Consider the following 27,261-nt stretch of genomic DNA (forward strand, 5'->3'; position numbering starts at 1 on the left):
AACAGATGTAGATGGGCTCTGGCTAACTTAAGCAGTGGACAAAATTTATTGGAAGGCAATGCAGTCAGTTGCAAAATGTGGAAGAGAAGCCCTCTGCACCTAAGCTGTTTGTAGGACAGGACCCAGGGCCACTTTGGGCATGTATGGTGCAGGAATGAACAGGCAGTGTCTCCAGAACCCACTGCCAGAAAGAATTAGCCGCCAGTGTTTTCAGAGAAGTGTCTGATAGGCCAAACTTGGGTCCTGTCAGCCCTGGCAGCATGTGGCATCCTAAGTGATGTCCCACTAAGACTGTATTCAAAGGGGAGAGGCAGTCCCTGTCCCCAAAAGTAGGATGAAAGGATGCTGAGCAGGTAAAACAAGTGATATCCACTTCAGCTGCAAGACAGACACTGCCTTCTGCTGCCCCAACCAAAAGGCACACAGACAAACAAACAAAAATATGTGTTAATCACACCTACATCGGCTTATGTGATAGTTATGGAAGTCATTTAACATTTCTTCATCTGTTTTGTCATCTACAAAATGAGGAACTTGAATTCAATCACTTCTAACTTCCTTTTCATTCTGGTATTATAGATTTATACCATTTTAAAAGGGTTTTTGAACTCCTATTCATATATACTTCACATTTTGCTTAGATTATAGATTCCCCCTTTGATCTGATCTATTCCTAGAATGGCTTCCTAATGGCTTTGGTGGTATTTCTGAGTTTTGGGCTATTGATCTATTTTGAGTGGAAAAATCCTTACATGAAATGTTAAAAAATAAATGCATCTCTTTAGGGTGTTTGGGGGGTGCATACTTAACATCAGTGAGAAAGTAAATTCTGATTCTTCATCCCTCTATTAACAGAGCAAACCAAGCATGTAAAAATATAGAAGAGGAAGCGTGGAGGAGGAAGAAAGGTTGAAATGGCAAAGCCTTTGCCAGCTCTGTGTCCTGCTAAAGGGTTTAGGCTGCATGGAGTGCCTCTCCCAAAGAAACACGTTAGTGAGTCTCCACGCATGGAAAGGGAGAGCTGGAGCTGTGAGGGCTTCAGGGAAATGAGTTTGTGGGGGAAGTCAGAAGCAATGGAGTCTAGAGATTTGAGGATTAAGGAGAGATGTGTGAAGAGGTTGAAGCCTGCAGAGGTAGGTGGCCAATGAGAAATTCCAGATGCTGGGGTAGGTAAAGGATTTGAAGAATGAGGATAATATCTGATTTTAATTTCATTGTTCTCATGCATTGTAAAGTCTCACTGTTGATGCAAATCTTCAGCAACGTCAAGAGTCTCACAAAAGCCTTGTAGGACTGGTTTGGAGAAAGTTAAAGAGAAGAGGAGGAAAGCAATATCTTGGTTGGCATGAGGCAGAAGAAAGGGAACACAGAGCTGCTGTGGCAGAAGAGATGCAGTGAAATCAAGAGGTCAGGGGTAAAAACTTGGAGCCAAACTGACTATGAGAATGTGAATCCTTGGGAATTCACACACATTTTGTGGGAAGAATTGGACTTTCCAGAATACTCAAAGTGAGAGCTTGGGCCAAAAGGATAAGAGGAACTTAATGTACCTTTGGGCTACATTAATGAAAATAAATAGTTGCAGCTCCTGACTTACCCACCTGGTGATAGAGTGAGGTGCAGCTGAAGATTCAAAATAATGTGGTGGAATTTTCTTTTTCTGGTCTCAGTCTTTGACTTCATTGTACAGCATGCCTTCTCTTGACACAGAAACAATGCTCCCAAATATAAATCATTTTACTATGGAAAAAATTTTTATTTATCTGTGTATTTAACATTCATTGACATTTGCTAAGTTCGATTTGCTTGAGGAGAGTTATAGATGAAGACACAATTGTGTCATAAAAGAGCTTATCCCCAGAGGGAAAGAAAGACGTACAAAAACCAACCTCAATACAGGGAAGGATGAAGTAAGTACTAAATGGAGAGCAGGAACAGCATTCATCAATTCTGGTTGGGGAATAATGATATAGAATCCAATGAATGATTGTGAGTTCTCCCTGAAGTTTCTAATTCATTCTTGAATCACTTCTCTCTCCTGGTAAAAGGAAAATAAGAACATTCTGACATGGTGTAAAACACATAAAAACCATCCTAAGACTATAAAAACACAAGAAGTGTCGCAGTACGTACAATCTATCATCCACCCAGCCCAGTTTTCTGTGCCTGGGACAAAGGTTTCTGAAGGACAACCTCTAAAGGCTGAGAAGGCAGTATTGATAGAGTGTAGGCCCTGGGGTCAGATGTCTTTGCATCCCATCTCTGTCATTTTACCAGCTGTGTGACCTTGGGTGAGTTACTCCTTAGCCTTTCTTAATGTCAGATTATCAATCCATAAAATGAGGGTAATAACAACTCATTGGACTGTTGGATTGAATGAATTCATGCACGTGCAGTGCTTGGTACACTGTAAATACTTGGTGCATTTTAGTTACTATTTTTATTATTCTGAAAAGAAGATTGGGAATTTTACATTCATGAGTTTAATCACATTATTTTGCATTTATATTTTCTGTTCATATCACTTCTTGGATTAATGAACTCCCTAAATTTAAAAACTATATAATTAAATCTTACTTTCATTTGTAGCAGAAATTACTTCTTTCCATCTTTGACTAGGGGCATCTCATTGTCTAATACTTAAGGATTTAATGCACCAGTCTGTCCTCTTTATGTTAAATCTAATCAGTCAGCCTCAGAGTCTCTTTCAGTCCCTTTCTAATTTTCTCAAGGTTGTAAGATCATTACGTGTGCCATAGAGTATTCCATGAGTTCCATAGTTTTATGTAAGGGGAGATAGTATTTTCTGTTTCATTGGTGATAACTTCACCAACAATTGTTAGTGTTTTGTGAGCTTTTTGACAGCAGCAGCTCTTTGAGTCAGAACTTTAAAGTACACTTACATGGTATTTTCCAAAATGTGTTCTCTGAAATGCTATTCTGTGAGAGCTCAATGAGTGTCCCATTAAAGGGATTATAATTTAGGAAGCACTGAGTTAAGCAAGAGTTTGTTAGGTACTCTTAATATCCTATGCACCTGAAATGCATTTGGTAGGGTTTTTTGATCTTGTTTCTCCATAGCAAACTTTTTTGGGAATTGTCTTGTAGGAATAGTATTCTGGGAACACAGTTTTGGAAATGCTGATTGATAGTAAATTCTAGGTTCAACTGATAGCTTACATCCATTATCCTATAGGAATAATTATCGCCTGAGGACATTTTCTATTATGTGGAAGTGCTTTCACTGCTATTCTGATCATTTAAAGAGTCTTACGTGATCATTTTGCAGTGTATTCTTATCATCTTGATATATTGTTAGAAAAGTTTAATTATATCTGTGGACTTAATGATACCATTCTGTATTCTCTTTTCCAAATTACTTTTAAAAGCTTACTGCCAAGTGGTGACAGGCAGAGATATACAGTAGAAAGAGTATGAGATCACACAGCCCTGGCTTGGAATCATGGTCCAAGCACTCGGTAGCCACATGGCTTTGGACAATTCCTTTAGCCTCTTTGAATCTTACTATTCTCATCTTTTTCTAGAGATGTGGCTTTTTATCTTTGTTTCCTTTCTCATATTACTACTTCTGACTGACTTGATCAAGCAAATACAAATCAGCTTATTCTTTTAAATTGAATTTGGAACTTGTTTAAAACAAAATAGTACAGATTGGGATGTGAGATATTCATAAGCATCATGACCAGTAATCATAAGCATTGCTGTCCATGGTTACCACCTTTCTCTACACGTATATGCAAGCAGGGAAGAGGGAAGTGTTATGCTCCTCAGTCCATCCCCACAGGGCGAGACTCTCCTGAAGAATTTGAAGCGAGCAAGAAAGAGTAGGGAGTGGCAGTTCGAAAAAAAAAAAAAAAACCTTGACAGTCAGTTACTTTCGTGATTTCACCAAATTATACTGTATTACTGAAAACTTAGAATCAATATACTCAGAGTATAAAATAGCCTGGTTAAATTTTGAGTATCTGAAGTCTCAAATTTCTCCCCTCAATAGGCTTTTAGATATAAATTTCAGTGTGATTTTCCCAAGTAAATACCCATTTCCCAGCCTTTTTCATTCAAGCCTGCCCTAAGGAGACAGTGTGAAATCACTCTTATTTAAAATCATAAATAGTACCGTATAATTTCTGAATTCCTTTGATATCATCCCGTGAAAGTTTGAAATTCTTGGGATCTCCGTCTCTATAGGTTGGATACATCACGGCACTGGGGTCAGATGAATGTCCCAGACCCAAAGAATGGCCAAATTCATGAGTTGCAGCGAACAGGAAATTAATTCCTACAACCAAAGAGTGACAGACGATAACCATAAACATGACTATATATATAAAATAAAATAAGATACAATATGTAATATCAAATAACAGAAAATAAAATAACTATAAAATGCCTAACTCGTCAAATCCTCTACAGTTTACTCATTTGTTTCTAGGTCTTCAGAAGGTGGGAGGGTTTAGAAGGAGAATCAGAATGGTAGAGCTTTAATCTCATCATCACTTCTGTTTTTTCAAAAAAGATCATGTTTTTCTGCCTATTTGCTTCTTATACAATCACTCAGACAGGAGTATTCTGTATGGGAAGCAAAGGCTGTAGAGGAATTAAGACCCACGTTTGAAATCCAGTTCTGCCTCTTACTAGCTGGATAACGCTGGACAAATTAATTGATATTGCTGAGTCTCAGTTCCTCATGTGTTAAACAGAAATAATTCCTACTTGTAAATTTGTTGTAACAATTAGAGTTTTCCAATATCTAGAAAATAACGGCTATTCAGTAAATGATAGTGACTTTGAATAGCAGGAGAGAGAAAGTTGGCTTTGAGAAAGCCAGACTTAAAGGCAGGGTCTCCAGGCAATGCTGGATTTTGCTTTGGATTTATTCAATCATGTTACATATATGCTTTTCTCTCCCTCAGACACATAGAAAGGCTCTGCATATAACGAGGAAGGTGTGAGCCTGCGAGTTCGAGTGGCCAGAGTTCCAACTGTGGTGCGCTAGATTGAAGGAAGCTGCTTTTAGCCTAGCTTGAGCAGTAAGAAAGGAGAATGAAAAAGATATGCAAGGTGTGAAATGGAGGCAGTGTCACAATTTTACATAGGCTAGATTTTCGCAGCAGGCGTCACTACAGTGGTGAATTTCCATTAGCAAACATAAATACTAATTTCCCTTTCAGGGCCAGTTAGTAGCCATTTTTTTTTTCTTAAGAATTGTCTCCAATTAGGATTACTTATGCCAAAGCTTCTCTTCACTGGTTTTCTGGTATGTCTATAATCTCCTACTTTGTAAGGTGATGAATATGATGGGCTGGGTTATGGTGTAGGTCCTTTCTGAGCAATAGTCTCAGAATTGTCTATAATTCTTAAGTATTGTAGTTGCTACTCCTATTTCTCCTACAGTTAAAAAGTTATTTTGGGGAAATAGAAAGAAGGAGCTATAATTTTTGAATTATTAATATATTCCAAGCACTCTGCTAAGCACTATATAAGCATTATCTTGTTTGCTTCAAGCAACAATCCTGTGAGGTGGAAATTATTTATAGTCCCATTTCATAGACGAGGAAACTGAGGCTCAGAGAAGTTAAATAACTTGCCCAAAGACACATGGCAAGTATTTGGTAGAGGTAATGCAAACTGAGCTCAACATGCTTGACTCCATGGCCTGAGCTTCCATCTTCTGTATGTGTAGCATTTTAAACACCTTAAATGAAATAGTTCATTTAAAGCATGTAGTACAGTGGTTGACAGTTAGCAAGGGCTCTATAATTATTATTAATTAAAGTAATGATAGAATTAAAGTTAGAATAACAAGTTCAGGATTTTAAAAAGGATGTGTAGTAGAAGAGATACGGGATGCTATACCTATACTGCTACCATCAGTCCAGCGTTCATCCTCATCAAAGTGAGCATCTCCTCCAAGGCCTGGCCCAGGTGAAAAGGCATGAGCCAGTGTGTTTCCTGGTCCATCAAATGGGTAGGGGTCCCCGTGAGCTGAAAGAAAATAGGGTGATTGTTTTAGTGACTGAATTTATCGCCAGTCATTTTATTTTTTAGTTTATGTGAGCATTGAGGCTAGAAAGAGCAGCCGGGTCCAAACAGTTGGCATTTGTTGTTATGAGCAGCCAGCTGCATACACAGGGTGGTTGGGGTGTTTATTTGTCACAGGCACTTTTTCTTTCACAGAACCACTGCTCCTCACTGACGACCACCATTTATTGAAAGTCTACTGCATATGGGACTTTAAATACTTTCACGTCTGACTTATGGTGGCATGTAAGTGCTAAGTTTGATCACTTTGCTTGGCTGGATGATGGCAGGATGGAGGACCAGTGTGAGTACTGCATTTTGTACCATTTAGTATAATTTAAAAAAAAACTTAGCTTACTGTTTGTGGGTATAGTAGGCAGTCTCTTGGAGAACGAAGCTCAAGGTGTCTTAAAATGGATTTTGATAGTGCTTTTATTTGTGATGAAGAGCTATTTATTTTCAAATTGGTATCAGACCATATCTGATTTATCCAGTTCTTAAAAAGCATGGAGTGTCATGATCAGTACTTTCTGTAACATTTTATTTGGTATTGTCAATATTGTGGCTGAAGATCAAATTTCAGCTAAATTCACAGCACCTAGGCAGCTCAATATTAGACCAAAAAGAGCAATATTTTTCTCTAAATTTGCACCATGAAACACTAGCAATTAATAACAGTTCATGTACATCTCTTTAAGCCCTTTTATGTGAAAGTTCTCTATTTTTCTGCTTTCTTACTACATGAAGGGTTTTGGGAACAGGCCACAGGAGCTGTCCTGTTTCTTGGAGAACACTTAAGGCCTTTGGAGGTTGTGACCCCTTCTCTTGGTTTAATGTTGATATTAGATATATTTTAAACTGCCCCATAAATATATATATATATGTGTATATCATGATTCATGCTACAAGCCAGGGGTTGGCAAACTTTTTCTGTAAAGGGACGGATAATAAGCAATTTAGAATTTGTGCGTTTGAGGGGTTCTAAATTAGTGGACTAGAAAAAGTAGTAATATTGCTACATATATATACACACACATATCATTAAAGATATTAAATCCTCAGAAGAGGAGGGCACAGGTATAAAACAACAAGCAAAACAGTGCACAGGATTCGCTTACAGGAATCTTCCTTACCTCCTCTTGCAAAGCCAATCATGATATCAGCAGTTCCCCAGCTAACTCTCTTGAAGTGCAGTGGGATCTCTTCGCTCCACATTTTCAAGGCCTTTGCCACTAATTGATTCACTATGACAAGTGATAATTCTCGAGGATGTGATACGACCCTGGTGGCAAACGAGAAAACAATGCTTGACCTCTTAGGAGAAGAGCTTTATTGTTTTTATGAAAATGAGCCAAAGCAAAACTAACCTGTAGGTGACTACATTGGAAGTCCATTTTGGACTATCTGGGAATAGCGAGTATTCTGCAACATCTGGCACTCCACATCTGGGTTTCTGCATTATTTCTATGATGTAGGAGTTTAAGATTCCATTTACGGGCAGGCGAAAGAATTTTTGCATCTCCTTGAGTTTGGCTTCTAAACTATTGGGATCTCTTATTTTTGAACTGGATGGATAAAATCTCTTGAGATAGTCCTATTGGAAAGAGAGTAATTGATCTGTAATTCTTGTTTATTGTCTTCTTTTATCTCAGAAGTCTGCATGTCTTTGCCTCTGATTCCTATGGACTCAAATAGTGGTTTGAAGAAAGATTAGTTATATCATCACCAAGTAAAACAAGTGTTCATTAATGAGGAGAAAATTTAATATTGATAGTGAAGCAGCATCATTCCATTTCATGAGCAAAAGAAAAGAGTCTTTCCATTTCTCTTTTATCCCATCAAGTGTTTTGAGGAGAAATGCACTGTACACTTTATGAAACGTAGACGTATTTGTAATAGCCCATCAGGAAGAGTGCCCAGTGTGTCCTCAAGGGGCACAAGTAAGAACTTCCCTTGGCATCAGAGACCCTGTGGGGAGATCAAAAGTCACCTCTCCCCATCTAAGATTCTCTGGAGATCTGGTCCCAGCTGAGTTTCAAGGATCCTAAAATTTTAGTTCTGGGAAAGGATATTACAAAATTAGTTAGTTTAATGTACATATTCTCCGGGTGAAGAAACCAAAGCTCACAGTAACTAAATGATTTGCCCAGGGTCACATATTAAATTAATAGCAGAACTGGCCCTGAGTTTCCTGACTGCCAGCCCTGTGCTCTTTCTGCTGTTAAATCTCTAGTAAAATCCACTTCGAGAGGCTGCAGGATAAAGCAGGTCCCCCAGGTGTATTCCATGCACAGTTGGGTCCCTGGGAATTTCTTAAGGGACCCTACCTTCTGGATATTGGGATGGCAGTCCAGCAGCCTAAATAGGAAAAAATAGAAAGTGAGTGAAATGACAGCAGCAGCAGCAGCAGCAGCAACCTCACAAGAGCTCCATACTCTGAGCTTTACATACTTACCCCGTTTAAAACTCATAACCACCCTATGGAGCAGGTACGGCCTTGTTATTCCTATTTTACGTAGGAAGAATCATGGCTCAGAGAAGGTGCGGAAGGTCACCCCCTGAGTAACGGAAGGAGCTGGCATTTGAACTCCTGTTCTAACTCCAAAGCCCATTTCATTAGAAAAATGTATAGGGCTATAGAATGCCTGATAGTAGTGTGGAAATGATTTAAACAGCGGCTCACTCCTTGGCAGTCTAATTGGAGTAGGTGGTAATGGTTCTTGTCTCAGAACCTCTCAGGAGTAGACACTTTATGTAAGTAACCTTAGCAACATCGTGTTCTCTCTTCCTGTTACCCACGATTGGGTTTCATTCAATACAACAAATGCTTATTGTTCATCCATGACCTTAGGAATTAACCCCTTATTTAAAAACAAATAGCTTATTTTAACGCTTCCAGAGCTGCAGCCTTTGCAAAGACATCCTTTGGAAGAACTCTGTCTGTGTCCTTGAGAGGGATTTCCCCGCCTTAAGTTAAACCTAGCTTACCTCCCTCTAGTTTATTGGCAACCCGCACGCAAATAAAGGGATTCAATACTCTTGCAGGTGCACTCCTTCTGGAGAATTCGTTAGGTAGAACCATATGAATTTCCTGTTTTGGAGGTAGAAGCAGTCAAATATCAGTAATTTTGTATGGTTTAATCTAACATATTACTGGAACTTTTTAAAAGTCCAAGTTAATGTGAAATAAAACTTGACTCTTCTTATGCTTAAAGCTTAAATTTATAAACAATATTTAGGAGTAAACATTCCCTTAGTTTATCCAATAATAATTATTTGCACTTATTAGGCTGCTTATTTAGTAGTATATTGGAAGAACGTGATTTTTGAACCAGGAAAATGTCGTTGACTCCTATCTCTACCATTAGCAAGTATGTGAATCGACTTAATTTTGGTTTCTTCTTTTACTCAGGATAGTGCTAAGGATCCAGGGACACCATGTCTATGAAGTACTTTACACTCTGCAATTGTTACATATGTGAGAGTTTGGTATTGTTATCACTTCATTTATTCACTAAATTAATCCTGTGAGATATAAAACAGTATAATTATTTCCACTGGACCCATGAGAAAACAAAGTCAGAAGTTCATGCCTTGCCCGTCATCATCAGCTTGTAGGTGGCAGAGCTGTGACTTCTACCCTGCTTTTCTGATTTCAAGTCTCTCCATTACAAGTATTCCTCATCTTAAGAGGCAACTTTGCTCTTTATGCAAAGAATCAGAAATTACAATACATAACAATAACTTTGATTTATTGAGTATGAACAATGTTTCAGGTACTTTGCTAAGTGCTTCACACACCAACATTTGGTTGATACCATTATAATCTCCAACTTCCAAAGTAAAAACTGAAGCTCAGAGAAGGTTAATAACATTCCTGTGTTGATCTACATAGTGAGTGGAGGAGTCGGAACTTGAATCCAGTTTGGACAGGCTCTAAAGACTGCTCTACATAGTTACTTGATTTAAATACATATTGCCTTTATAATCAGAAAAATTACCAAAATTGAAAAGCACACTTCCAAAGCTGATGGTGAGCCCGTGGAGACCCAGGTGAGTGGGCCCGTGACATACCTGAGCCTGTTTCCACTGCAGCTCACTCATGCCTCCTGCCTCCCGGGGAAGCGGCAGGGCCAGGCTGCTGGGCAGCAGACACACAGTGCACAGCATGGCCAGCTGCATAGCTGCTGACCAGAGACGATGGTTCTCAGATCTATGGTTGGTTTGCTGTTTTCTGCCAGAGGCTAGAGAAATTTATATAGCTTCTCAGCCCTGAATTTGAAAATAGGTGACTCATTTGAGAGTTTCTTTCTCTTCTTTTTTCTACAGAACCTTGAAAGTGTGTGTTATTTTTCATTAATCACAACAAGGAAGTAGTATGTCTTTATTGGCAGGAAGCACACAAGGTATTTGTCTTTCAAAGGATTTTTTTTCCTATCTGCTGTATAAATTTAATCCATGAGAAAACTCATTTTCCAGAATCAAATTACTGCTCAGAAATGTCTTCTCAATTTTAAATTTCAGGAAGCATTATTCAGAATGTATCGTACCACGTATCTTAAAAGAATTTTTTAAAAAATTTGAAAAGCATGGAAAAGTATATAAAACATACAAATAATCAAATAATTATTAAGCAAACATTCTGTAACAGTCACCAAAGTCAAGAAACAGAACACTGCCGACATCCTGTGGTTCTTTACAGCGGAGAGTGACGGCAGATGTGACAGATGGAAATCCTGCTGTGATTGGGTCAGTGGCCCCCATAATGCCTGTGCTACATTCCCTCACCTCCCAGATACCTTAGTGGAGGACTGGGAATTCCCTTCTTTATGTCTCCCTTTAATTAGGTTATTTCTTTCCTTAGTGGTCATCATTACTCTGAATTCCTCTTGAATTACATGAAAAAATATCAAACAAACAAAAATCCTCAAGCATGGGCTTTGCTGTTCGTCTACCATTCTCACCATGCTTCACATTTGGTAGTAACAGGTTTCTCCAAAGCTAGACCTTCAACTTGGAAATCATTTTATCCAGTCTTTCTCTTCTAACGTCCTGACTCCGACTGCTAATGAGCCACCAGTAGGGCTGGCTTGATCCTTGGAACACATAATGGTTATTCTACAGATAGCAATTAAAGACTCATGATCTAGAGATGCTAGTTCAACTACTTCATTTTTATCAAAGATGAAGTTGAAGCCAAGATGACAGATGAACTTATCTTCCCAAGATCACACAGCTAGTTAATAGTAGTCCTAATTCCCAGTCCTGTGCTTTTCCTATCACATCAACTGCCAATTCATTTTGTAGTTACATTACACATTTCTTGGGAGGGACCATGGCTTTTGACCATAATACATCAGGGGAAACACCCCATATATGCTGGAGCTGAAAAATTTAATTATTCAGACATCTCCTAGTTCTTCTGGGGATTGGGTGCTATGTGTTACCAAAGGTAAAATTTCCAGATCAGTTAATTAAATTTGCTTTCTTTGCATAGACGCTTTAATTATTTGTGGTCACAGTTCAACTATACTTGAGGACCTGATACCTTTAGTCAGTCTGGCACTTAACAGGTGCCCAATAAATGTATATAGAATAAATGAATATTCATGGACTTGGATCAGCTAATACAGAAGTTATATGAGGTTTTCTGTGATCTTTGCATTAAATTAAAGTTAAAAGTCATTCCCCAGATTTTATGTTTCTGTTTATTTTTAATAATTTAAAGAGCATCAGACATTACAAATATTTTAAATGAATTTTAGTAACTTTGAATATTCACTTTTGGATAGGGAGAAAGAAATCTTCTCTTGTCTTCTTCATCTAAATGGTAACTAGTGAAAAAACAAATGAGCAGGGTCAAGTCCTGGTCCCTGCCTTTAGAAGCTTATATTCTGGGGTGGTGATATAGGGAGGTAAATACTCAAAACAGTGTAACAAATGATTATAATGTGCAACAGGATCAAAGAGAAGAGCACAGCTAATCCTTCCTATGGGAACTGAGGGATGATCCAGACAGGAGGTGGCATTTTAGCTGGATTTTGGAGGGTAACTAGGAATTCCCTTGGGATAGGACATTATAGAAAGAAGATGTGGGAAGAGAAGATGAGCATGAACAGGGAAGAATGAGCAGTTGGTGTTGATGGGGGTGAGTGGCTGGACAGGCAGGTTGGGGTCATGTTGTGAAGAGCCAGCCTTGTACGCTAGGGAGTTTGGACTTTATCCTAAAGGGTGTCAAGGAATGTTTCAAGGGAAGAAAGTAGCATTATCATGTTTGTAACATTGTAAGAAAATTTTGGTGCTTGTGCTGAAGATGGATTGTGGAAGGAGAGATGATTCTCTGTAGAGGGATGTTAGAGAGGCAGACAGATCAAGAAAAAGTTATTACATAATCCAGGTGAGAGAGGGAGCATGAGGCCCTAGACCAAGACTGTAGAGATGCAGAAGAAGAACGAAACTCAAGGTCTATATAGAAGGTAGGATTGATAAAAACAAAACAAACAAAAACTCGGGAGCTGATTACCAGCAGGAATGAGGAAGAAAGAAAGAAAGATGATCTAAATGTAGTGGACTTAGCAGATGGTAATGCTGTCATTATAGAGACAAGGCTTATGGGAGAAGGAACAAGAAGAAAATTTCTTGAGGGGAATAGGGGTTTGGTTGTGGTTAAGCAGGGACATTAATTTTGGAATTGAATTTGGATATTTTCAGGAAAATCAGATCTGGAGCTCATGAGAGCGATCTGGTCTGTAGATATATGTTGTGAGTGACATTTCTAAAAAAGGAAAACCATGCTTTTTTTTTTTTATTGTGGTAATCATTTTTTAGTGTATAATTCAGTTGCATTAAGTACATTCATCATGCTGTACAACCATCACCAATATCTATTTCCAGAACTTTTTCATCATCTCAAACAGAAAGTCAGTACCCATTCAACAATAACTCTTTCTCTCCCCCTCCCCTTAGCTCCCAGTGATCTCTATTCTACATCCCGTTTCCATGAATTTGACTATCCTAGGTAATTCATATAAGTGTATTCTTATAATAGTTGTCTTTTTGTGTATTGATTATTTCATTTAGCATAATCTTTTCAAGGTTCATCCATGTTATAGTGTATATCAGAACTTCATTCCTTTTCATTGCTGAATAATATTCCATTACATGGATATACCACATTTTATTTGTTCGTGTATCCATCAGTAGACACTTGGGTTGTTTCCACTTCTTGGCTGTTGTGAATAATTATGCAATGATCATCACTATACAAGTATCAGTCTGAGTCCCTGTTTTCAATTATTTTGGGTGTATACTTAGAAGTGGGGTTGCTGGGTCATGTGGTAATTCCAGGTTTAACTTCTTGAGCAACCACCAAACTGTTTCCTACAGAGGCTGTGCCACTTTACATTCGCTCCAGCAATGTATGAGGATTTCAATTTTTCCACATCCCTGTCAAAGTTTATTATTTTTTGTATTTGAATTTTTTTTGTTGTAACTGTCCTAATAGATGTGAAGTGGTATCTTGTTATTGTTTTGATTTGTGTTTTCAATGACTAATGAATGATGTTGAACGTCTTTTCATGTGCTTGTTGTCTATTTATAAATCTTCTTTGGAGAAATGTCTATTCAAATCTTTTGCCCATGTTTTGAATTGGGTTGTTTGTCTTTCTGTTGTTGAGTAGTAGGAGTTCCTTATTTAGTCTGGATGTTAAATTCTTATCAGATATGTGATTAGCAAATATTTTCTCCCTTTCTGTAGGTTGTCTTTTCATTTTCTTGATAATGTCCTTCGAGGTACAAAAGTTTCTAATTTTGCTGAAGTCCAATTTATCTATTTTTTTCTTTGGTTGCTCATGCTTTTGGTGTTGTATCTAAGAATCTACTGCCAAGTCCAAAGTCATGAAGATTTATGCCTATGCTTTCTACTAAGAGTTTTATGGTTTTAGCACTTATATTCAGGTCTTTGATTCACATGCTTTATTTCTGATAGCTTCCCTTTTCATACCTTTAATTTTCCCCTGCTATAGTGTGATTTTCTGCTTTGGTTTTCTGACCAGACTGACTTAACTTGTTATCATGTTAAAGGGGAGTCATTCAGCTCTGGTCAGTTTCCTTCTGTGTCATAGAGACAAAGTACTTAACCTCTCTGTGCTCAGATTCCTTCTCTGAAAGATGAGGATAGTACTTTTCTCTTCTACTTGTAGCTCACTTATATCATTTAAATGAGAGGATTAAATGTACAAAAGATTTAGCAGTGTCTTTGGAACATGGTAAAAGTTCTATAAATGCTAGCCAGTGTCGTTGTCATTGTCATTATATGCTAGGAATTTTTATGTATTGTAATACTCTTTTTCTTTCATCTCTATGAACCTAGCATGGTGATCAGATAATTAAATATAAAAGAAAAATAGGAAGTTTGAATGGTTTTATTCCAATACTTTTATTGATGCTGATAATGCCAATGTTTTCTTAGACACAAGAAAGTAACTATTTTAAACATTACAATGTGTTGTGTTATAATAACCAACCAAAAAAATCTCCTTATCATAGATGCTGTTGACTTTTTAAAGAAGAAAAGCATTTGCGGTATTTATCAATAAAATCTTTGGCTGGGTAGTATGAACAATGAAGCATATCCACAGAAGAAAAGGTCACAAAGATTGAAACAGAGTAAATCAGATGTTAGGACAAGTGACACAACTTTAATTTTAAATGTATGGAAATAGTTCACATTCAGGAGAAGATGGGTTTAAATGGAGGAAAGGAAGGCAGTGGAATACCTTAGTGGATGTAGCCGATGATACGAGTGGCCCTCCCACTACATCTGAGTGAGAGGCAAGCAGAAAAGGTGACATCTAAGCCTGTTCTGATTGAAATGTGAGCCCTTGTAGCAATGCTGCCTCTGAGTGTAGCTGCCACTGCCCTGAGGTTCATGCATCAGCTAATGGAAAATTCTAGAAGTGGGAAACAAGAGGAAGAAGGAACACACAAAGGAAAGAGGAGTGAGAAGAAAGTGAAAGAAAGGATGATCTGAGTGACTACACCCTTTGCTCAGGTCCCATTCTTCTTTAAGCTTCCTTCCTCCATCACCAAAGGGAGAAAACAGAAACCAAACCATTTACTCTTCCTCTCTGTCTATCCATTTCATTGTCTCAACCCGTAACCTGCAAAGAACTGGATCTTGCTTTACCAAGCCCATCTTCCCTGCTTGCAAGAGGAGGGCCAGGAAAACTTTTAAATGGAGCTGGATATTTTTTCCACCACTACCAATTTTTACAAGTTATAACTCAGAAAGAAAGGGAAGTGATTGTCCCTGTCCCAACCCAACCCTGAAGTGGGACATAGCTTTGTAGGCTTCATCCCTCTGGATGGGCTCACAAACAGTAGGTCTGTATAACAGATTTGACTGGAGAGTAGGGGGTAGTGGAAGGAGGGTTCACCCCAGGACCATAGTGAAGATAATTTCAAATTGAGTGCTAAGCTTCCCTGTTCTTAAAAAACTCTCTCACCAGCTAGATCTCCTGCTTCCTGCCCTGCTGCTGGGCTTTTCCTGTTTCTACCAGCTTTCCACCCTAAACTTTTGTTTTATTATTATTTTTTAAGTGGAGACCTCTTAGTAATCTCCAGATCCAAGCTCTCGGGACCTCCCTTTCCATTACCTAGTGGCTCATCAAGGTATTTTTCTAAACAAACACAGTTATTTCTCTAGAGGAACTCTATGCCTACTGGTAAAACAAGAACTTAGTTCTTCAGCTACATCAGATAACATGACCTACACTTAGAGTGTCTGTAGAAGTAATTCATATTTATGACTATATGGCTCTTAAAAAAAAAAGGTAGAGGAGCCGGCCCAGTGGTGCATCAGTTAAGTTCACATGCTCTGCTTCAGCAGCCTGGGGTTTGCCGGTTCAGATCCTGGGGGTGGACCTACCCACCACTTATCAAACTGCGCTGTGGCAGGCATCCCACATATAAAGTAGAGGAAGATGGGCACAGATGTTACCTCAGGGCCAGTCTTCCTCAGCAAAAAAGAGGAGCATTAGTGGTGGTTGTTAGCTCAGGGCTAATCATCCTCAAAAAAAAGCACGAAGCAAATTGACCTCAGACTGTGTCTATAATTGCAATGGCAAAACTTACTCTGAATGTAATTTTTGGTGGGGATATTTTTGGCTTTCAATCAATTACTCTGGGAATATTTGCCCTACTCTGTTCTCTCTTCTCCCATGTTTAGGTTGATGTTGAAAATTAGATCAGTGCTTATGGCCAGAATAGTTATTGTGACTTTTTAGTGTGTTGTTTTCCACCCATAGCTTCAAGCAGATTGCAAAACTAAAATCAGCAATAATTTTTGAAGAGAGTCAAGCATCTTAGGGCTTGGGCTGACCCCTGCAGGAGGAGGGATGGCAACACCCACCTCTCTGAATCAGTTTGCCTCTCGTTACTCTGTCCATGGGGCAGCACATGGGTTCTGGCTGGACCACACTAATTCTTTTGAGGCCAGATCTGTTGTTCACCAAGGGTGGCGTCTTCACTCAGTTTTTTGACTGGTTATGGCTAAGGGATTTGCTGGTTCAAGTCTAGATTCAGATTGGAGCCAGTTCCGTGATCAACTAGGCGTTTATCTCTTCTTTCAGCCCCTTCCCTCCAATTTATTGTCCCTATCCCTATCCTCGTCAGTCTCTGAGCTCCCTATGCTTGTTCTTCCTTCATTGACCCGTAAGATTTTATATAGGACATCAGTGCAATCTTTAACCTCCATTTATGGTCCCAAGGTACTTGCATTTTAATCCTATGTCTATAACTGAGGACAGTCATTTCTTTTTCAAGAAATTCCAGACATCAGCGAATAAGTTAGGGTCATTTTCAAGGGAAGGGAGCCCTTCCTGCCTGCCCGTGCCTCCCTCACTTATTCTCTACTTTGTTGACATCTATTTTTGGGTCTTTATTACCTGCAAAGAATTTCATCACTAGTTCTTATTGCCTATAACTGTGCTTCTCAAACCTCTCTATTCAGATACCCTTAGGGGCTCTAATGGTGTGGCCCAAAGTAGCTCTTGTTACATGGAAATACACTATGGTAAAATAATTAAAAATAATGTGTTAAAGCAAGTTAACAGTTTTGCTTATTGCAGGAAGTCTTAGATCCTTCAATGTGCAAAAATGTATTCTGAATCTGTGGTTTTAGATTTTAGATTTTTTCCTGCATTTTTCCAAACTTATTTGAGAAGTTTCAACAAGGTGAACCCCCTTTGGGGGTAAGGTGTCACTTTTTCATTTTATTTGGCCAGCAGGTTTTTCCTTTCCTCTTCTCTTCTGAGGTCATTAAGTCTTCTTAAAAATATTGCATTTTGCCACTTTGCTTCCTTATTTTGGATGGCTATTTCAGTAGGAGTACCATTTTGCTAACCTGACATCAGTGTGGTGATTTGGTGAGGAGATAGGAACCACAACATAATCCACACTTGCCGTGTCCTCTGTGCCACACTGTAGTCTAAGCCATCATTTTGCCAATAGGATACAACTGCTGTCATTGAACTGGGGCCTCAGCTTTAGATGATGTTTTTCATTTAGCTCTCTCTTTTGTGTACAAGACACCATTCAGGAGAGAAAACTTCTTCCCTATCCCATCTTTGAACTGGATATTTTTAGCACCATTGAGAAGGATATATCTATGTCCCCAAATTTATTCATTCATACAACAAAAATGTTAATTTATCCATTATATGTGTTTGGCCCTAGGGATAAAGAAGTGAGCTGACATATAGTCTGACCTCAAATATCTTGTGGGGAGACAGAATGGAACCATCTTACAGACCTTAAGCTAATATTTAAGTATAAATACGAAACAACAGGGTAGAGGAGGGGACTTTGTTGCTAAATCTGGAGGACTCTTTTTGGTCCTTATCGAATTTGATCACTCTGAGGCAATTGATGCTTTTCTTCTTTCATGAAAGACTCTCTTCCCTGGGATTCTGTGGTAACATACTCTCCTGTTTTTTCTCCTACTCTGGTTCCCATTCTCCTTTTTAGACTCCACTGTCTCTGTCATCTCTTAACACTTGGTGACCCTCAAGCTTCTGCCTGTGGCTTTAGGGTCCCTCATTTGGGTGTTTGCATGAGTTTTTTACTCACCAGATATTTATAAAGCACATAATATGTGGTCTAGCCCTGTGGTAGGCCTAGGGAACTCATGAAGAATCACATCTCAAGAAGTTGGCAGCTTGGTTGAAATAAACACACAAAATTAGGCTGCAATATAGTCTGTGCAATGATAAAAGGATTTGCTGAGATACTGAGGAACACAGAGGAGGAACATTTAGCACAGCCTGGTAGTGCTGGCTGGTGCACTGAGGGCAGTGAAGGCAGACTCAAACCTGCAATATCTGATTTAATCAACTTGTCACAGGTGACTCGTTGAGTAATGGTACCATATTGAGGGTTTAGATTTGGTCCTTAATACTGACAAGTCAGGGGCTGGCCTGGTGGCACAGAGGTTAAGTTCGCACATTCTGCTTCGGCAGCTTGGGCTTTGCCTGTTTGGATCCTGGGTGCGGACACGACACCGCTGGGCACGCCATGCTGTGGTAGGCATCCCACATATAAAGTAGAGGAAGATGGGCATGGATGTTAGCTTAGGGCCAGTCTTCCTCAGCAAAAAGAAGAGGATTGGCAGTAGATGTTAGCTTAAAAAAAAAAAAAATACTGACAAGTTAGACCTGCAGCAGCAGCAGCAGCTAGATCAACTGTGGTTGGGCTCATAAATAGCCTGCATCCTCACTACCATACCATGTTGTTCATGGGCCCATTATGTTCATGGGGTAGCCAAGGACAGAGGCTGGCTAAACTCAACTGGATGCGTCATCCCATCCACATAGGAGTCCAGTGCTCCCTCCTCAGTGGATGTTCTCTTTTGGGCATTGACATGAGACACGAAGATCTGCACATGTTGTGCTCACTTGCATAAGTTCATTCAGGTGCTACTTTCCCAGACTTATTTGTCTCTGATCTTATAATCTTTCTATCCCACTCCTTCCAGATCCTGATGAACCAGTTAAGTGACCTGTGAATACCGAGGGATTTACATTTATTCTTATAGTCATGCACGGCATAACGTCGTGTCAGTCAACAACAAACTGTATATATGATGGTGGTCCCATAAGATTGTACCATGCAGCCTAGATGTGTAGTAGGCTATACCACCCAGGTTTGTGTAAGTACACTCTATGATGTTTGCACAATGATATAATCGCCTAAGGATGCATTTCTCAGAATGTATCCCGTCATTAAGTGACGCATGACTGTACTTCCGATCAGTTCCGCCTCCAGACTGAGTTGATGTCTGCTTATCGTCATCAACATCAACACTAGATGTACTACTCAATGCTCTGCTTACTGGAAGGATTACCCCTCACTCCTGTCTTTCAGAGTCACCCCTGTGTGAGGCTAGAGCAAAGCAGCAGTCTATATTCAGTGAGCCAGATATCTACTTTTCTTCCTCATCAGTGAGTGAAGGGGAGAAGAATATGCCACCCCAAAATATGCCACTTTGGCATAAAGATTATTTTGAGCTGAAGGCAATTGAGAAGAAGTAGAGACAAGAAAAGCCCTCTGCCCTTTCCCTATTTGCCTAAAAGCAGGACATAAATTTGTAAATTTGTCTCCCCTCCCCTCCCTACCAGGAAGGACTGAAATTAATCACCTAAGACAACTCTAGACCCTTATCAGCCCAAAGATGGCACCAGAGGAATCTATATAAGAAACTTTACCAACTAGATCTTATCTTCCATTAGTTCCCCCAAATATTTACTTTCCCACAATTTACTGGGCCCAGAAACTTAAGGTCTTTTCCCTTTGTCTTGTTGCTTCTCTAAAAACCTATTGTGTTAAGAAACTTCTGTTTGTTTTTCTCTTGTTAATCTGTTTTTTGTCAGTGTAATTTAAGGGCCCCAGCTGGAGAACCCAGGAGGATGGAGGAAAAATGTTTTCTTTTCTCCCCTACAGGAGTCATAGAGAACACCAAAAGTCAATAATTATGAGCTGGAGGAGAGGCAAAAGTGCTGAAGATATAGGTGACATAAGGGTTTCGGCCACCTGTTTCTGTAACATGTACTCTCTGGACCAGCTTGGGTCTGATCCTCCAGGTACTTTTTCCATCGTGTGTGTTTTTCAAGCAGAGAATAGTTCTCTGCTACAGAGAGCACATTCTTGCTCCAGAATCCTAGGGGTCTGAACTGTGACCCTCTTCTTGGGGCTTGCTGGGTCCTATGGTTTGAACCTGCAATAAAAACACCTCTCTGCATCTGAGCCCTATTTAAATCTGGCAGCCTTGTAATTCACCCAATAAATGGATAAAATGATACTTGCTATCTCAAAAATTTAAAGATTGTTGTGCTTATTTCTTAGTGGTAGGAAGTAGAAGATGCAGTAGCTTGTCCTTCCCCTGGGAGAAAGTATTTTATATACCATGGACCACTGGACCCGATATACTGTGACCAGGGCCATATGGAAGAAAGGGTACTCAGTAAAACTAATGGTCACTAATTAAATAATTCATCTTCCCCACTGAATTAATCTTCATCCTAAATTAAATGATCTTTATGCGCTGTCACATGAATGTCTCCAAGTATCGAAAGATATATGGGTAAGTAAAAAGCAAGTAGCTGAATAAAACGTTTAATACTGTTCCATTTGTATAAATAAATATACATTTAAATATAAAATGTACGTGTAATCGTGATTTCTTTTGGGGAAAGGAGGGCAGTGGAATACAGATAAAGGGACATTTTTACTTTTTACTTTATAGCAATTAATAAGAGCTAACATTTATTGCATGTGCCAGGCCCTGTTCTAAAGCTTTACCTGTTTTATTTCTCTTGCTCACCACAACCCCATGAGGAAGATGCTTGTGGGGAAGAGTGTAGGCTCTTCCAGAGTATTGGTTTTCCAGAGTTCAAAATATGTATCTCAGCTTACAAACAGACTAGCTGTTTAAGTTACTTAATTTATGTTACTTAAATTTAAGTTACTTAAATCCTCTGTGCCTCAGTTTCCTCATTTGTAAAATGAAAATAAAAGTGGTATCTAGGGGCCAGCCCCGTGGCCAAGTGGTTAAGTTCACGTGCTCCGCTTCAGCGGCCCAGGGTTTTGCTGGTTCAGATCTGGGGCGCCAACATGGCACCGCTCATCAAGCCATGCTGAGGCGGCATCCCACATGCCACAAGCAGAGGCACTCACAACTAGAATATACAACTATGTACTGGGGGGCTTTGGGGAGAAGAAGAAGAAGAAACAAAGAAACAAAAGATTGGCAACAGATGTTAGCTCAGGTGCCAATCTTTTAAAAAAAAAAGTGGTACCTAAGTAATGAGATTGTTGTGATGATAATTGAAATAAACATGTAAACTTACTAGAACAGCCCTTGCCACATGGTAAGCACTCATGAAATAGCTATCATCATCATCATCATCTCCATTTTACAGATGGGGAAAGTGAGGCACAAAGGTTTTAAGCAAACTGTTAGTAAGTGATAGATCCAAGTTTTAAACCCAGTCTGATGCCAAAACCTGTGCTCTTAATTATTTAGTCAAACTGCCTTCTCAAGTCTCCTACATTTTTGAATATTTTTGTATGCATGCTTATGAATACTTGTGTTACTGATGTGAGAAATTAAAATCTGGGATAAGAAATGTGAATGGAAAATCAGTAATTTTCTACATGGTGAAGAGAGAATTTTTAGCTATCACCTGTGCAATTTTTAAGAGAACTTTGTAGATATTAATACTGTTTTTTAAAAAACAACTTTGTTGAGATATAATTTACACATCATAAAATTTACCTGTTGATGGCGGTTGATTTTAAAAAAAACACGAAAGTCTCAGAAAGTTTTGTTTTAGCTCATGGTAGAATTTTCAAATTTACTCTGGTATTTAGCTTGGTGTCCAATAGTTTGGTTCATTCAACCCACTCACACTTATTAAGCACCTACATAGGAAAGGCCTTGGGGGATAGAGCGATCATGTGAAAAGTCCCCTATCTTCCCCCAAGTTTAATAGCTGGTGTTTTTTGATAATTTGCATTTGATTATTTTTGGCCTTTTTTTCTGTTGAGGTAAATCATGTTAAATCAGACTGCATGCCACTACTTTTGTGTTTGTGTGTCATTTGACGGTAAATTCAATATTTCCACTATCAGAATTTTCTTTTGCCTACTTTTTTGTTTTGGAGGAGCTGCATTTATTTGTGGTGAAAGAAAGACTCCTCTAAGGTTTACTATAGCCCTTGGAAGAAATCCTAACCTCATGTCTGATCCTAGCCATTTTAGTCTGAGAATTTCCCAAGGCATTTGCACGGTCAGAAACATTCCCCTTGGTTAATATGAAACCCCACCAGTTCTTCTTTCATGGGGCCCCCTTCATTACTGAATTTCCCACATCCCATGTTTAACCATGATTTCTTACTAATGGAATGTGTGCACCTGTCAGAGACTGCACAACTTCCGGAATTTTGGAGTAAGATCAATCCACATTGATTTTCATAGTCCTCATCGCAGATGGGCCTGAATTGATCCTGGGAGTGGACATGACACCGCTTGTCAGGCCACGTTGAGGCGGCGTCCCACATCCCACAACTAGAAGGACCTGCAACTATGATATACAACTGTGAACAGGGGGGTTTGAGGAGATAAAGCAGAAAAAGAAAAAGAAAAAAAAGATTGGCAACACTTGTTAAAAAAATTAATTAATTAATTAAAATGGGTTAATATAAAGATTCTAAAACATCCTTGTTTCTGGTCCCCGGATCTTAGTAATTTTTTTCATAGTGCCCCTAAGCCAAAAGAAATATCCACAGTCCTGTTTATTAAGTAGCTAGGTCCAAATCAACTTAATGATTATTTATGTCTATTTGAAATTTAGAGTCTATTTGAAAAAAATACACCTAAGTTGAAGGAAAAAATACATCTTTACTTCGTTTTTATATAACCATGATTTCTTACTAATGGAATGTGTGCACCTGTCGGAGACTACACAACTTCCGGATTTTTGGAGTAAGATCAATCCACGTTGATTTTCATACAGTACTTGCTTTTTGTCACAACAACTATGAAAACACCAGTTTTATAAAATTGGATGATAGCTAAAGGAACATAGTACAATCTAGTATTGAAACTGTAAACTACCTTGACTACTAGTTTGTGCAGTGTCCAACCAGTGTTGAGTGTTACTGTATTTCCCTTGAAAATTTAAGCTTTCCCATGAATTCACGTGTTTACCTTGGGGTACCTCGGCATGAACTTTGGTAACCATGGGATTGAGAGAATTTACGTGCCAGTGCGGGGGTGTGGAGGAGATGAATGTGATAGTGAGTGGGCATGCCTGGTACATCACAGGTACTCCATAAATACAGCTACAGACATGTTCTCGTCGAGGGAAGGAGGGAAGGAATATGGCTCAGAACTTGATCCAGTAATTATTCCTCTTAAAAATAAATTCCTCTCAATATGCTGAGACCGAGTTCTCTCTGGACACCTCTTACACCCTTGCACTGACACCTGACATGCTGCATTCTTTCTCTTAAACACACACACACACCCCTCTAAGATAGGCAGGTAATGAATGAAAAGAGCCTGGGGATTCTACTCAGGAGATCTGGGCTGCTGGTTCCAGTAATCTGAGAGGAAATTATCCTCTCCGATCCTCAATTTAAGAGGCAGTATACATGAAAAACATATATTGGTTGAGGACACTTTCACCCTGTAGCTCATTGCAAACCAGTGCTAATGGGCAACAGAACTTAGCCTCAGAGGCAGGGTGGTGATAAGGGAGGACCGGTGACTGCGGTGAACTGGAGAGCTGCAAGCAGGCTAAACAGGGCAATTGCCGCTCAGCTGCACTTGCTTATTACCAGATTGTCCCATTTTTCCAGAGATGCCAGAAATTTTTAATACTACCTGAAAATCCTGATTTTTAAAGTATCAACTAAGTTAAATAAGTAAATAACAATACTATGTAGCCCAACACCATGCAGTTCAAAGAAAACATGCCTTTAGGTTAAATTTCACCTGTGAACCACCCCTTTCCAATTCTGAAACCAGCCTGACCCCTTTACCTCTGGGTGACAGAAGCAGGAGCAGACCTAGTGTATATGGCCCATGAAGTGAGTCATTTTTTTTTTTTTTTTTTTTGAGGAAGATTAGCCCTGGGCTAACTGCTGCCAATCCTCCTCTTTTTGCTGAGGAAGACCGGCCCTGAGCTAGCATTTGTGCCCATCTTCCTCTACTTTCTATCAGGGACGCCTGCCACAGCATGGCTTGCCAAGCAGTGTCATGTCTGCATCCGGGATCCCAACCAGCGAACCCAGGGCTGCCCAAGGGGAACACGTGAACTTAACCGCTGCGCCGCGGGGCGGCCCCTGAAGTGAGTCATTTTGTAACACCCTCTTTCTCTACGAGACAAAATTATGTTTAGTCATAATTAGGAAATGAAATGAATAAGAATACTGACTGGAAAAGATATGCAGAAAGTGAAATTTTCATTTACTGAGCATTTTATATATAACGATGCCAGGAAAATAAATAAAAAATAAAACAAACATTCAAGTACAGGGAAAATTACATCATGTTGAAAAAAGGAAAAAAACTTATCCTTTTAATAAGCTATCACGGCAGTGTTTGATTTTGAGTCTGAACTTGATCATAATTGTTCGTTGCATAGTCGTGTTGAAATTTGTCAATCTATTTTACTCATAGTTAGTGGAATTACACTTTTTATTAATTTTGTTTTTGAAAAACTTCTTTCACATGGAGCAACCAATATACAAATAGTTAGGAAAAGCCTTATACTGAAGAATAACTGTGACATTTCACATCAATTTCATATCAGTTCCAGAAGTCACAATGCTCTCCATATCTGTTTCTTTGGGATCGATTTTAGCATCTTTTATATGTCTCTATAGTAATTTAAAATGCAAATGAAAACTCCACGTGTTTACAGGGAATGACAGAAATGATGGAATTCAAATTCTATTTTCTCATCTTTATAATCCCAAGTTCCTACTGTTTATTTGAATCTACAGTTTAAACACAGGAATGTGTAGGACTACAGGACTGAAGAAACAAATTGTGCCGGAGTGAGCATGAACCATGGTGAACTTACATTCAAAAGGTATGTGTGTAGCTGACGCCTCATTTGCGCAAGGCTAACTGTTTAGCTAGAAGTTCTCCAAATTAACTTCTATGTGGGACACAATATATATTAAAGATAAATAATAAAAATTGTGCTAATTTGAAGTATACATGTATTTATTAAAATTCAACAGTAACTTCAGCATTTGTTTAGGACATAGACTAATACAAAGATTTTTGGAGCAGGAATATTTTGTCGATGATACTGTTCAGAATTGCTGGCACATGGTGATAACAAAAAGCAGACTGAGATTCAGACAGTCTGGGAAGATGAAGCAAGTCATCGAAGAACGCATAGTGTGTTAGCAAGACCAGGACTGGCATGGATTTCTTGTCACCCAGCTCTGGTAGCACTACAGCATGAGACATGTCCTCAGGACTTTAAAAGGGAAATAAAAATAAGGATTAATTATTTTAATACTGTACTAATTACTAATTTATTGCTTGCTATGAACTAGACATTGTACTAAGTGTTTTATCTAGATTATCTCATTTAATTCTCACAAGAATAATTCTGTAATTGTTATTCCCATTGTACAGATTTATGTGTGTCATCAGAAAGGCAAAGGTGGGAGGAAGCATGCTGATCAACAGGACTGCCTGGAGCTGTGAGCTCCTGCTGCGGCCACTGCCACTCTTCCTCCCCCCTCCACCCGCCTAACAGTTCACCTTTTCCCTTCAGGATTCTGGGAATGGAGGCTGGGTCTGAGTTCTAGTCTCTACTTAGACAACCTGTGAGTTTGCAGGCATATTATTTAAACTTCATTGCTTGGCAAATATCGTGAGAGGAAGGGACAGAGGTTACCCAGGGCCCTTTCAGCAGTGAAGCATGAACTCCTTATGATGATAGCACGTCGACGACAATAGCTCCAATGGGGTCCAGAGAGCATGCGGGACACTCTTGCAAGCTGCAAAATCCTATTTGTGTCTGGACTTTTCACATATTGTCAGGGAGACCTCGGAACTGCCTTGTATCAGGTCACAACACACTGATCAGTGACCTACACCCCGTGTGTCTGGACACCTCTCATTTTTCACTTGGTGTTCTCCTCACTCATGGCTCTGACAGTTGGGCTGGAAATCCTACCCTTCCTTCATAGGATTCTTGAAACTAAGCATTTCTAGCATTTTGTGATTATTTTATTTTTTTCATATCTGTTCTCCTTACCCTCGAGGGGCAGAGTAGTATAAATAGATTTCTGCAAAGAATAATTAATAATTCAAATACTTTTATTAACAGGCTACAAACATATTTAATAAACATAGGCTGACATACTTAATACTGCCTTTGCTTTTCATCTCCTTCTCTCCTGCTCTGGAAACTTGTCTTCACATTTCAGTGTCCCATTGCCCCTTACGTTCCTTCATCTGATGTACTGCTTAGAGGACTTGGGCTAAGAGGCAAATGCTAAGAGGTAGGTTGCCCCTTGGATGTTTAACTTACTATCTTCCGTATTTGGAGGAAACATGACTCACTAGGGGCTTGGAATTTGAAGAGCAAGGTTGCAATCATTCTTCTGACACGTGTTTGTGTTAAATTAGGCAAAAAATCTTAACCTCCGTGGGCCCCGGTTTTACCGCTTGTTAGGTGAGAGTAAAACTCCAACTGCCAGGACCATTCTGAGAATTAAACTCTGAGCATAGAGTAGGGGAACAAAAAGGATCTTTCACAGGGATCATGGGGAACAGGACCTAAAAATCTCCTATGTAAATATCATGCATCTTGAAGTTAGAATTGTGGTTGAGATCTCTGGGATGTTCTTTTGTATGTGACAAGGTTGACTCCCTGTGTGTTTGCTGCTCTCTGTGTTGGCTCCATAATTCAGAGGTGCCTTATTTTTCCCACAGGGAATAGTGGAGGGAGAATTATATTTTTATCCCCCGATGGCGAATCGTTAAATTGAGCTTTTGCCTGGTGCTGAAGACATGATTCCCCTCCAGGAGACCATGCCCTAGAGAAGTATTTTTACCCATGAAAGAGGAGAAAAAAAGCTCCAGCCCTGAAACTTGTCCAGGAAAAGGGGATACTGGATTGTTATTTGC

At 39.2% G+C, this 27,261-nt stretch overlaps 1 protein-coding gene across 1 annotated transcript; it reads right to left on the reverse strand.

Moving 5' to 3' along the window:
- Positions 1-1,735: 1,735 nt before the first annotated feature.
- MMP7 (matrix metallopeptidase 7) lies at positions 1,736-10,345 on the reverse strand. The gene is made up of 6 exons (XM_008522755.2): positions 10,117-10,345; positions 7,410-7,636; positions 7,176-7,324; positions 5,878-6,006; positions 4,139-4,300; positions 1,736-2,038 (listed from the first exon to the last, which is right to left on the reverse strand). Exons 1-6 carry the CDS (start codon positions 10,222-10,224, stop codon positions 2,010-2,012), a joined length of 804 nt encoding a protein of 267 aa, XP_008520977.1. The 5' UTR covers positions 10,225-10,345; the 3' UTR covers positions 1,736-2,009.
- Positions 10,346-27,261: the final 16,916 nt, after the last annotated feature.

Source organism: Equus przewalskii, chromosome 6, assembly GCF_037783145.1.
Source record: "Equus przewalskii isolate Varuska chromosome 6, EquPr2, whole genome shotgun sequence".
NCBI classification, from domain to species: Eukaryota; Metazoa; Chordata; class Mammalia; order Perissodactyla; family Equidae; genus Equus; species Equus przewalskii.